This window comes from Acipenser ruthenus, chromosome 13 (genome assembly GCF_902713425.1).
Source record: "Acipenser ruthenus chromosome 13, fAciRut3.2 maternal haplotype, whole genome shotgun sequence".
Taxonomy (NCBI): Eukaryota; Metazoa; Chordata; class Actinopteri; order Acipenseriformes; family Acipenseridae; genus Acipenser; species Acipenser ruthenus.
The window spans coordinates 18,439,247-18,452,490 of record NC_081201.1 but is presented as its reverse complement, the minus strand read 5'-3'; the positions used below and the strand labels follow the sequence as shown (position 1 = coordinate 18,452,490).

The window sequence follows — 13,244 nt, the reverse complement described above, 5'->3', positions numbered from 1 at the left end:
TTCAACCCGATCTCTTCCGACTTTCACATTTTATTGACACAAACCCAGCTTATCAGAATTTCATGCTGAGAGCTTTGGATAAAGTAGAATAAATTGCACAAACAGGAAAAGGAAGCAGAGCCCTTTGATCGCAGGCTCCCTTTTCATTCCTCGTGATATCATGTCCACGCACAGACATGGGCCCAGGCACTGAACACACCTCCGAGACGAGAAACCAGAGAGCACCTTCTTCAGGGGGCGCTTTGATCCTCCGCTTGGTGTCTCAAAACACTTTAAATTATTGATACTTTCTTTATGGTGGCGTGAAACTCAAGCAGGGAGTGGGAGTGCAATCTGCAAACCCACATTAGAGTTTACCATGGGAAAATCACACAGTTGTTTTTGCAGTTCACTGTGCTTTATGCAGGTTTTTTTTTTTTTTAATAATGTACAGTGCTTTACAGTACTACAGTGCTACCATTTTACCAGTCTATAATCCATTAATAAGGCTTCACCAATATAAGAACAGGAGATTAAGAATATGTGGCTTTCAAGAAGGCAGTGGCAATGCAATGCAATCTAATGAAATTAGATATTTATTTTCTTTTTTTATTGAATTTTTATATACATTTTGGATATACACATCATAAAGGATATGTGGGTTGTACTATACAAACTGTTGATCTATGTTAGATAAGGTACACTAGTGCTGGTATTTTTGTTTCATATATAATGTGGTGCGCTGGAGTCAAATCATAGTAAATCTGATACCCCTAATATAAATAATTTGGGTAAAAACGAGATATATTTAGTTGATTTGTAGCACTTCAAAGATAAGCTTCATACACTCTGTATCTTGACCTGCCCACACTTCTAACAAGACACCAGCAGGGGGAGTCTTGTGCCACAGGCAAAAGACAGACAACCTCCAGATTCTGAACAACTCAGTCTACTGTGCAATACTGTGAAGTGTTTTTTGTGAGCAGTAATGCTACAAAACTATTAACAACTTCAGTGGATTTCTGAAACAAAATGAACCCCCTCAGTAAACATTGTAGGTTGTATTCACCTTTATAAATAGGCGCCAACAATAAGGGAAGTTACTCATTTGGGACATTTACTACACAGCATGAGGAGAACAAAGGAGAAATCAGTTTAAAGGAATTACTTTCGACCACTGGAAGAATACAAAAACCAAAGTGCACCCCATCCTAACAGCACTGCAGCGTGCAGTAAGGCTGTGGGAAAGCAAACTGTGAAACATGTGTAGTAGAGTATAATGAAATGCAAAATCACCGTTTTCTTTCACAATGTCTACATCTACAGTGCTATACTTCTCTTTCTTTTCTACACAGCACAACCTGTTACTGCACCTTCTCTTTGCTTTGCAAAAAAAGAAAAAACTTTACAGAGTTCTGACAATGCAAGTTAAGATTCTGAATTCCAAATGCAACCAGTATCAGAGAAAGAGCGTTTACACCGAGCAGATGAAAACTAGACATGACAAAACACCAAATGCTGAGCACTGCAAGCTACCTTTTCTCCTCTCTCTCCTTGCTGGCCTGTTTTCCCTTCCACTCCCTGCAGAGAGAAGGATGCAGAAGCAGTTTAGAGGGCAGGCAGACAGACAGATAGACAGACTGTCAGGTGCAAGCTAGTCATAGCAAGCTGAGAGATTATAAGAACAAGGAACAGTTGAAAGAAACAAGCCACTTCTGATACCCTTTGGAAAACAATGAACTGCTGGGTTAAAGCAGCACAGAGACACAGAGTGGCAGCGTGAGTGATAAGCTGTGCAAGGGTTCCTACCTTGAAGCCTCTGTCTCCCTTTGAGCCCTGCAGAGACACAAGAGATACGACATGAGGGACACTGGGACTGGGATACAGTCATGCTGAAAGAAACTTCAGAAATTCAATGACAAACACTTCGACCACAAGTCTTTCTCAGTGTCTACGTTTAGCACTATTTAGTGTTTAATAGTTGTGGATGATATATCTAAAGCAAGGAACTTGTACAGATAGACTGCCTTGTTGTGGATGATAGTACAGACATTAAACCACAAGTCACTTAGGCCAGTAAAACTGTGCTACACACTGGTGCCCAAAAGTATGGACACCTTCTCTAAGTTTCATTGCAAGCAATACCCATGGGTTGTGATTGGATGATTTAGCACAGGGTTGAAAACCTGTGGGCTGTGATTGGATGATTTAGCACAGGGATGAATACTCGTGGGCTGTGATTGGATGATTTAGCACAGGGTTGAATACCCGTGGGCTGTGATTGGATGATTTAGCACAGGGTTGAATACTCGTGGGCTGTGATTGGATGATTTAGCACAGGGTTGAATACCCGTGGGCTGTGATTGGATGATTTAGCACAGGGTTGAATACTCCTGGGCTGTGATTGGATGATTTAGCACAGGGTTAAAAGCATCAGGTTTTCGGAATTCAATCGGGCACTTCTGGAGCGTGCTGAAGAGAGTAGTGAAAAGATGAGAGTCGTTAATTCGGGTACGTTTAGAAGAGTGGCAAAACGCTTATAAAAGTTTACCATGATAATTTTGCAATTTCCGCCCATGCTTTTCCCATGGATATACTATGCATTTACCATAGTTTACCATGGTTTGCCATGTTTATTAATATGCTTCACCATACCTCTCTGTGCTTTATAATGCTTACCTATGCTTTACCGTGCTTTCACTGTGCTTTATTACACTTTGCAATGCTATGGCAAACTTTTACAAGGGAAAACTTGCAGCACCTCTTTTTAAGATTACTTCTTTAATCATACACAGCCCTTCAAGTATTTACGCTAGCTTCCGTAGCTTTGTTACTAGGCCGGCTAACTAATCCAGCAGCCTGGGGGAAATGCAGTACAGGGGCTTCAATTTACCTGTGGGCCTGCAGGTCCAGGGGGGCCTGGCTCACCACCATCTCCCTGAGAGACAAAAAAGAAAAGACAATGGAGACAAGAGAGGACAGGAAAGCAGAAGAACAGGAGAGCTTGTGAAGGAACAGTCACAATACTGAACAGGGAAACAGTCATGTGAAAACTGCAATGGCTCAAACTGGGCCTTCTGTGGCAATCCAGTTTCCATGAGATATAGTGACCTCCCCTTCCAGGGGCTTGATTGTTTAGATTGTCTGGCAGCTTGTAGGTAAGCTGCTATATCCAATTCTTACTGCAGGTGTTAATGCTCACTCCATGCACATCTTTCTCGTGAATCAATAGAATCGTACCCCTTGCCAGTGCATCTCTTTATCCCTAGTTCAGGTATTTAAATCTCATGGCTATTTCGATCTTACCTTTCTCCCAGGTAAGCCTGGAATTCCTGGTTCACCCTGAAAAATATGTTATAAAGTTAATAACAGCATTAAAACAAAAAATTACAAATAGTATTTATCAACACCGTGCCACATATTTATCAAACCTGTTCTCTTCTCTTAAGGTTTGTCATTTTTTATACACCCCTTCAGTCACGTTTTTTAAATTACATTTGTAAACATTTTAAACAATTTGTGTGAACTCTATGGAGTTCGAGAAGTTGCCCTCCCAAAACTTTGAAAAAAAAACCAAATAGGAAACTTAACATGGTACAATTATAGATGCACCGACAAAAGGGCTGTATAAAAACACCCCCAGGTACAATTATACATGCAGCGACTAAAGAAAACACCACCAGAACAATATATTTCCAGTTTTGTCTTCCTTCTGGAGTTAGAAACTTCAATAGGGTCATTTTCTTGAAATACAGCTTTCTAATATTTGAACTGGAATGCCTGTTCATTTGCCAAACTCACACTGTACCGCTGTTCTGCAAGGCACTCTACAGTAGCGTTTCCTGACTGCGCCTGCATGGACTATCTCAAACTCACATTTTGAGCTGCCTCAGTGAGCCGAGACATGGAAACCAGCTTTACAATCCCTGCTGAGACCTGAACTCATGTTACTACTACTGGACAGATGTTACACCCGCCACTGCCTACAGCACCTCTGTGCTTTGGGTCCCTGTGTAAGCTTAACATTCTCCAGAAAAAAATGGCTCATTAAGCAAATTCATTGAGATATCTGAATATCTGAAGGCTGAATGCCCTGTAAAACAAATTATGAATTTTTGAAAACCTACTGCTCAGGTTCCATTCCCATTGAAACAACAGACACAATTCCTTTATAATGGACTGCTTTAGGTTTACACCACCTACTGTACAGCACATTCCCCTTGTACTCAAACCAAGCAGTATATCGGGGAACCCAGGACTAGCTTGCTTTAGCACTGCTAAAACTAAGTGGATATTAGCAAGTTGCCACTGGTGTCCCTCTTAACATCAGACTGTTATATACTATTCTATTAAAGAGAACTTGAATTAAACCCTCTGGAAAATATTGGACTTCAAGCAGGACAGCTCAATTTCAGGTAATCATAATTTATTATGTAATCCTAAAATTCCCATCAGTCCTGGCATGTTCCTTTCATTTCCAGGCTGCTCTGTTACTTTCTGTTTCTGTAGTACAGTCAAACATTTTTGTGGGTAATATAAAACGTCTGTCTTAAAGAGTCATTTTAAAATGACACTGAGAGCGTCAGCAAATGAAAGCAGGGCCTCTTTTTAACCTGTTCAATAGCAGTTATATTAAAATTTCACCTGTCTGAACTCTGTCACTATCAATGATACTTATTGGCTGTGTTATAAAAGTTTACCATGGTATTTTTGCACTGTATTTTTTCAGTTTTGCCATGCCTTTCCTATGGTTATCCTATGCATTTACCATAGTTTATCCTTGTTTGCCACATTTATTAATATTCTTTAGCATACCTTGCTATTCTTAATGCTTACCTACCCTTTACCATGCTTCCACAATGCTTTATTACACTTGCTGTGCTTTTACTGTGTGAAACTTTTATAAAGGTCAAGCCTCTGTATTATAATCAGACAACACTTTCAATAATAAAATGTATTCCAGCATGGATATATCAAGAATTTTTTTTTTAAAAAAGAGCATTGAAGTTTCAAAAATTAAAAAGTTGAGTAGCCCAACTTTACGACTGCTGAAGAAGAAAGAATTAGCGAAAACGTTTTTTTTTTTTATTGTTGTTCTGACCAAGAACTTTACATATCCAAATGAGTAGGTGTTTATCAGCTATGTACACAGAGTAAAATGAAAGAGAAAACTTACCTTGCCATCTTTCCCTGGCTTCCCAGTTTCACCAGGCTTCCCCTGAAACACAAAGTCGGTCACTGTCTTGTCCTTGTGTGTGCCAGTTAAACAGAGAACATGTCACTGTCCTGTCCGTGTGTGTGTCAGTTAAACAGAGAGCATGTCACTGTCTTGTCCTTGTGTGTCAGTTAAACAGAGAGCATGTCACTGTATTGTCCTTGTGTCTGTCAGTTAAACAGAGAGCCTGTCAGTGTCCTGACCTTGTGTGTGTCAGTTAAACAGAGAGCATGTCACTGTCTTGTCCTTGTGTGTGTCAGTTAAACAGAGAACATGTCAATGTCTTGTCCTTGTGTGTCAGTTAAACAGAGAGCATGTCACTGTATTGTCCTTGTGTCTGTCAGTTAAACAGAGAGCCTGTCAGTGTCCTGTCCTTGTGTGTGTCAGTTAAACAGAGAGCATGTCACTGTCTTGTCCTTGTGTGTGTCAGTTAAACAGAGAGCATGTCACTGTCTTGTCCTTGTGTGTGTCAGTTTCCAGGGCTACAGGCTTCATGTGACAGACTTCTAGTCTGTTTGTGGAGTTCATTTTCAGCCAGTTAGAAAATGGGTTTTGTTTGTAGGGAAGCGATGAGGCTTGGTGTGATTAAAGTACAGGTAGTGTATCACAAATAGTATAAGAACAGATCAAATGATGTGAGCCAAGCATCGATCCAGTTCACCCTATTGGTCTTACACTAGGGCTATAAGTTTGGTAAAGGCACATTACACATCTCAAACCAGATCACAAGTATTTGTTCCAAATAGAATCATTCAGAAATGGTTTCCTTGCATCCCAGTTCAGATGTAAGAGTACTGGTACACAGGTATGTTGAATTGGAATTTAGATTTTTAGAATTTAGAAGCTTTAAGGAAAGTTTAAATACCATTTTGTTGCATACTGCACTGAAACATGCACATCCCTTCCATCGTGTGGGTACTATAGGCCTGCATTGCGATCCCTGTCATTGAATTAAATGTCTCCTCTATTCATTCCCACGCATGCAGTTCTAAGCAGGGCATGTATGCCAATAGCGTGTTTCTAGACCTTCTTCACAATACAGCACCTCGGACCATATTTTCAAAGTGTTTCCTCCATTCTTTAATTAACTATGTTACAAAATGATAAATAAAACACATTGAGTGTGTGGGAAAATGAAATTTATAACTTATTTGTTTGGTCCTGGTTTTGTAAAATGAACAGGTGTTTTAACAAAAATAGGAGTTAAAGACAGGAGTAAATAATTGGATTACAATTCCCTAACTCGATTTTCTCCCACACTGTTTAATAAATCATGTGTTGTGAACCGTGTTGGGTGGTGGTCTCAGCCTTGGTTTAGTAGTTCATTAACCTGATTCTGCAAGTCTGGGCTAGCTAAACTGAACCCCCTGTTACTTACCGGAGTTCCGCTGGGCCCTGATGGTCCTGTGGCCCCTAGGGGCCCAGGGGGGCCTGGGGGTCCAGGGGGTCCTTGAATCCCAGCCTGCCCCTGCTCACCCTGCACACAAACACAGGGTTACATTCATAGCAGGTGAGACAAAATGACACACCCACAGCATCACACACATTCACACACAGCATCACAAACACACAGCGTCACACACAAAGCATCATACACACACACAAACAGCATCACACACACACACAGCGTCACACACACAGCATCACACGCACACACAGCATCATACACACACACACAGCATCACACACACAACATCACACACACAGCATCATACACACACACAAACAGCATCATACACACAGCATCACACACAGAGCGTCACACACAAACAGCATCACATACACACACAGCGTCACACACACACACAAACAGCGTCACACACACACAGCGTCACACACACACAACATCATACACACACAGCATCACACACACACAACATGTCACACAAATAGCATCAGACACACAGCATACACACACACAGCATCACACACACAACATCACACACACACACACAGCATCATACACACACAGCACCACACACACACACAGCGTCACACACAGAGCATCACACACACACACACACACACACAGCATCATACACACACAACACCACACACACACAGCATCACACACACACAGCATCACACACAGCATCATACACACAGCATCACACACACACAGCGTCACACACACACAGCATCATACACACACACACACACACACAGCATCACACACACAGCATCACACACAGCATCAAACACACACAGCATCACACACACACAGCATCACACACACACAGCATCACACACAGCATCATACACACAGCATCACACACACACAGCGTCACACACACACAGCATCATACACACACACACACACACACAGCATCACACACACAGCATCACACACAGCATCAAACACACACAGCATCACACACACAGCATCACAAACACACATAGCATCACACACACACACACACACACACACAGCATCACACCACACACCTACATGCACACACACACACACAAAAAGCATCACACACTCACACACTGTCTCTTTGGAGATGAGAGTTAAAGCAAGCTAACATTTGTGTTAAAGAGAATGGTGCTTCAGGAGTGTGCCAGTTTATATGAGTTGATGAAAATACTGTGTTGGGAGACAAATGTATGTAGTTGTTTTTTTTTATTTGTTATTGATAGCTTTCCCTTTCCTGAGCCTCTCAATGTAATTGTGCCGAATCGTGTGGCATTCGTTTTGTAATGGCGGTAATATCCCCTAGGGGTCTAACTGAGACTATCAACCTCAATTTACTTGTGACTAGAGCCAGATTCAAACTCAGGCCTCCATCAGCACGAAAAGCTGGTGCATAAGCCCACTAAGCCACCTAGCTGCATACTAATAATAGTACTAATAATAGTAATAATAACAATCATTATATCATCATCATCATCATCATCATCATCATCATCATCATCATCATTATCATCATTATCAACATCCTTTTTAATATTTATGAAGCTCTTTCCATGCATTAAATCGAATTGACTGCAGTAGCATTCATAATCCACACATGGTCTTCATCAAAATACATTTTAAGCTTAGAAATGAATTACTCTGCTATGGCAGTAGAGAATGACTCATTATAGCTGACTGGTTATATATGTAAAAAACACTACTGAATAGTCTCACATTGTCTCCAAACATGGTATTGGATTCTGGCTGCATTCAGTATGCACACCTGCAATAACAGCATGGACGATGGATGCCAACTATCTGAACATCTGTGCCACAGCATTCGGAGTATCGTTTCATGTAGTTTTTCAGCTGGTACTTTCTTTAAGGGTTTGTTTCTTGCAGCTATCTGATAGAAACACTGCAATACGGGGGAGGAAATACCTCCCCTTCTAAAACTGCCTTTTACCGTGGTTGCATTCGTTTATGCTTGCAACAGCTCATATTGCTTAATAAACTTACCCTAACAGCCTTCAAATGAGGGCTACAGGGCTGGACCGTATTCAAGCTCGATATACTGTCGCTATCACTATAACAACTCATGCCTGTAACATTATAGCATTATCTTTTAGACAATATTGAACTCATCTATATGTTGTAAAGGAGCATTAGCTGCACCTCCCCTCCCCTCCCCTGATCCCACTGATAATGCTTAAACCACAGTTAACTCTGCACCAAGCTTTCCATGAAGGAGACGCATTGTCAAGTGCCGGAAGCAGAGAAGCAGAGATTATACCTGGTACCGCTTTCTGATTACAGGCGTCAGTGGAGACAGCGTGCGCACAGTGTTCAGGATAGGTAATAGCTGCAGAGGTCAGAAGGAGGCCAGGGCAAGATGGAATAAAAAGGACAGGGCCGGAAAAAAACAGAGAGGGAAAAAGACAGAGAGAGACAGTGAGAATAACCAGGGGTACCTGACAGGGTGAGACAGAGGCAGAGATAGCAGCAACACCGATCTGGTTCTGGGAGTGCATTAATAATTTACAAAATTGTAAATATTTACTAAATAAAATGTTGGCTGCTTGAGACCCTGTGGTTGCTCCTCTCTTATGATGCCTGAAATGTAAGACCAGACCAGACCAAACCACATCCCGAAACCCCAAACCCCACCCCGAAACCTCCTGATCATTGTTCAAATGCAGGGAGAGCTGGGAGAGAGTTTAATGTATGCAATGCTCTTCATAACAATCTGGCGCCAATATCTGTATGCAAGTTAAGGGATTCTGTAGTCAGTGATGGTATTTTTGGAGCCACTGCAGTTCAGTCACCACTGAGAACAGTGAGGGCTGACAGGAAACATTACAAGTCTCACTGGCTAATGAACTCCCATCTCCAGATGCTGCTGTATCAAGCTAAGCCTTGATCCAGACTTGCCATAAAGAGAACAGACAATACTGGTAGCATCCAGAACTGGTGCATATACCCTCTTATTGAGTTTGCCTTTCAAACTATAAAAAGTCATTAAAGCAGTGACAATCTCAGAAAATTGCTTTGATTTCAAAGGCATAAAGGAGCAATAGAAGTACTGTGTACTCCCTATGTAGTATTACCCGTTCCTTGCATTCTATTCTGACTCAAGTTAAAGACAGAATTGCACGGTAGCATGTGCAGTCTGAAGCAGCAACACTAACAAACTGAATGCATTACTCCCCTGCATTCATCTCTTTGTGGCAAGACTGGATGCGAGTGACAGTTAGGTAACCACAAACCTTGAGAGCCAGGATCTGATTGGAGTGCAGTGCGGCTAGTGTCACCCCTGGGAACTCCTACAGAATGTTAAACACACAGGAACTGAGTGACTCCCTCTGCACTCCAGCAGGAGAAGCCCAACCATGTCCAATGGGCTTCTGTCTACCTCACACACACAGGAACAAGGGGATCCAGCAATGGCCCCAGATCACACAGTGCAGCAGGGCTGAGTTTGGAGCTGGGAACTGGGAGCTCCTGCCCATTAGACTACATACGCTCTTCATCTGTGTAGAGCAGGAAATCTCATACAAAACTTAAAGAAGCTTACAGGATATCAAAATACAGCTTCCAGGGTGCCTCCCAATCATTAACAAACATCCTCACTGCTTACTGTCACTGTCAACTCACAACCTAAATACTGTCACTATAAATAATGAATATACCAAGGTTATGAAACTCAAACAGCTCGTATTTGTCTCTGTCACTATAAATACATAAAATGCCAAGGTGTAATATATCACCGATTAGAGAAACCTTAGATTAATGACCCAGGGCATGTGGATAACAAATATCAAAACAGTTGTGTTTAAAAAGAAATTTGCAACAATATGTTGCAGTAATCAATGTCAATGCTATTAAAATGTAGGTATGCAGTTACTGCAATGGTCCTTTGAACAGAGTTCGTGATGTTTGAACGCAGGCCGGTGTCACCCACTACCTCACATTGTGGCACCCTATTTATATGTCACCTTGCGCAGTGTTGGACAGGACGGAGCCGGGGCCTGTAGGGAAGCAACTGCAGGCCTTTAAAAGGAATTCCACTCACACAACATTCCAGCTGCATCAGAACAAAGCGCTGTATCTGACTAGTGGTGAAGGGGCGTGCTGGGAGGCAGGAGACTGGGGCTCTGAGCTGCACTGCTGGCATGGGGCACATCACTTCACTTCATTATGCTTCTGTCAGACAAGCTTCCAAACTGAACAGAAGCATGCAGCGCCACACAGGAACAAACACATACTGAGTAGGTACAACAAAATCTGAAACAAAGTGTCCATTGCAATCTACAGAACAGGCTAACCTGCCTACACAATATAGATTTTAAAAGACACTCTCCGAGTTTTGATTGGCACTACAGTATCTAAGATACCAGTCAAGGTGGTGGTGTAGGTATTAACCAGCTCATCTACTGATGAGGACTCAGAGAGTGGTAATGAGCTCAAGACATCAGAAAGCTTAACAGCAGTTGAAGAATTAATTACCCCGGATTTAAAAGTATGGTCCACAGTCTTTGTAGATACTGGCAGATTCAGCTCAAAAAGAATGGCAGGATGATCAGAAATAGTAAAATCTAGGGTTATGATGTTCTTAACAGCTAAACAAAAGAAATTACCAGATCTAAAGTATGGCCACGATTATGCGTAGGACCTTTGACATGCAGGATATACTCTAAGTAATTCAGTAGCCTCAAAAAATTCCAAGGAGTTAGAATCAGAATCAATGTCAACATCAAGGTTAAAATCACCCAATAAAAGAATCCTATCATATTTTATTGTCAATATAGATAGCAGATCCCCAAATTCAGTCAGAAATAGCGCGTTTGACTTGGTTGGTCGATAAATAATTACAATGTGAACAGGTAATGGACTGTTTAATGTCAAGGTTAAAACTTCAAAAGATGAATAACCTTCAACAGTGTCCTGTTTTGATTCTAAGTTCACTATGGAAAACAATAGCGAGTCCACCTCCCCGCCCAGTAGAGCGAGCTTTCTGAGAAAATGAATAGTTAGGTGGAGAAGCCTCAATCAGGGAAACATTGGCATTCGGTCCAAGCCATGTTTCAGTTAAAGAGAGAATATCAATGCTGTAATCCCGAATAAAATCACTAATTAACAGAGCCTTATTAGACAGAGACCTGACATTAAATAAACCTAGGTGTAAATTGGTCCAATCAAGAGCATGTGATTGAGCAGGGGTAATAGGAGTTTGATGAAGGTTACTGTAACACACACCTCTGTGTTTACTCAGCGGGTAGTGGGAATGGCAGGATACTTTAACCTGAATTTTACATTCTGCATCCTAACATTTTCAGCTGTCTTGTTAATGATTTAAAATCCTCTTTCAGAATCTCCGATTTTCTGTTCCTTATGTCATTTGTACCAGCATGTACAATGACCACAGACTCTTGAACTTTGTCTCAGTGCCATGTTTAATTCCACTGCTGTCCAAACCAACTGAATATCAGAACCAAGTTTAGAAATTGACAGTAAATGGATTGGTCAAAACCTGTGTACTTACCCTGTGAGCATAGTCTCCACACACACCCTGGAACAGAAACACAATGATTGTGGATTATTAAAATGTGAATAAAAAGCTGATAGGCGGTCATTTACAAACAAATGGTTTGCAACCATAGCATGATCAACAAACTAAAATAAAATAGATAAAAACACATCTAGTAACAGTCCTTTCAAAGCAGGTAATCAAAGACTTGGAAAGGATCACTTTGAAATGGAATTCGGTACAGAATTTATTATACAAATGTTGAGGTGTGACTCACCTTTTCACCTTTGAGGCCAGGGTCACCCTGTTTAAAACAACAGAGAGGTTGAAATCAAACAATTCAGAGAGTGAGTGAGTGGGATTGCAGTACTGTTAAAACATACTTACATAATCTCCTTTAAGTCCCTTTGTACCCTTTTGAAACACAAAACAAAATATTAGACCCTGCATGCATTCTATAGAAATGTCCATTGCATTGCACTGTAAATACCAAATTACTCTCATTATGGGCAGCAGTAATGTTTAAAGTCACTGGTACAGCAGCGAGTTGTCTGAATAGTTACTGTCATTTTGAGCTCACAGATTCCAGTACAGGGTTCTATTGCAGTAGAAGATGCAAGCTACCTTGTCATAGTTACTCCCTGTAGGCCAATATATTGCAGTGTTTAGATTGACTATTTATCACATATAATGTTAAATTATTTTAAGTGACAAAGCAATTAAAGGACAAAGACACAGGAGAGAAATTACATAATTATAAATCTGTACTGTATGGTATGCTATGCTATGCTATGCTATGGTGAGGTGTGCTATGCTATGCTATGCTATGCTATGCTATAGTATGGTATGGCATTGTACTGTACTGTACTGCATTTTGCCTGTGTTGTACAGGGCAGTATTACATTGTTTTGTATCTACATGCACCATGGTTTTAATGCCATGGCTAATGAAGCGATCCCCAGGTAAACATAGATTCAGTCTATAAGAAAGCACATCAACTTCATCTTACCATGTCACCTTTCAGACCTGTCAGACCCTGAAATCAAATGGAAAAAAGTCAAACTCTTACAATACATGCATAGCATATTTCAAGACTTCACTTTGTATGATCACATTTTATTAGTATT

At 41.0% G+C, this 13,244-nt stretch overlaps 1 protein-coding gene across 2 annotated transcripts in view; it reads right to left on the bottom strand.

Annotated features, from left to right (window-relative positions):
* col13a1 (collagen, type XIII, alpha 1) overlaps positions 1 to 13,244 on the bottom strand; it is a 92,536-nt gene that overhangs the window by 53,874 nt on the left and 25,418 nt on the right. For both annotated transcript variants that reach the window (XM_059035697.1, XM_059035696.1), the window contains 11 exons: positions 13,127 to 13,153; positions 12,505 to 12,531; positions 12,395 to 12,421; positions 12,133 to 12,159; positions 8,884 to 8,952; positions 6,573 to 6,671; positions 5,156 to 5,197; positions 3,286 to 3,321; positions 2,873 to 2,917; positions 1,789 to 1,815; positions 1,516 to 1,560 (listed from right to left, as the gene is read on the bottom strand). In XM_059035697.1, the coding sequence (XP_058891680.1) occupies positions 1,516 to 1,560; positions 1,789 to 1,815; positions 2,873 to 2,917; positions 3,286 to 3,321; positions 5,156 to 5,197; positions 6,573 to 6,671; positions 8,884 to 8,952; positions 12,133 to 12,159; positions 12,395 to 12,421; positions 12,505 to 12,531; positions 13,127 to 13,153 (471 nt within the window). The remainder of the gene's footprint in view (positions 1 to 1,515; positions 1,561 to 1,788; positions 1,816 to 2,872; positions 2,918 to 3,285; positions 3,322 to 5,155; positions 5,198 to 6,572; positions 6,672 to 8,883; positions 8,953 to 12,132; positions 12,160 to 12,394; positions 12,422 to 12,504; positions 12,532 to 13,126; positions 13,154 to 13,244) is intronic.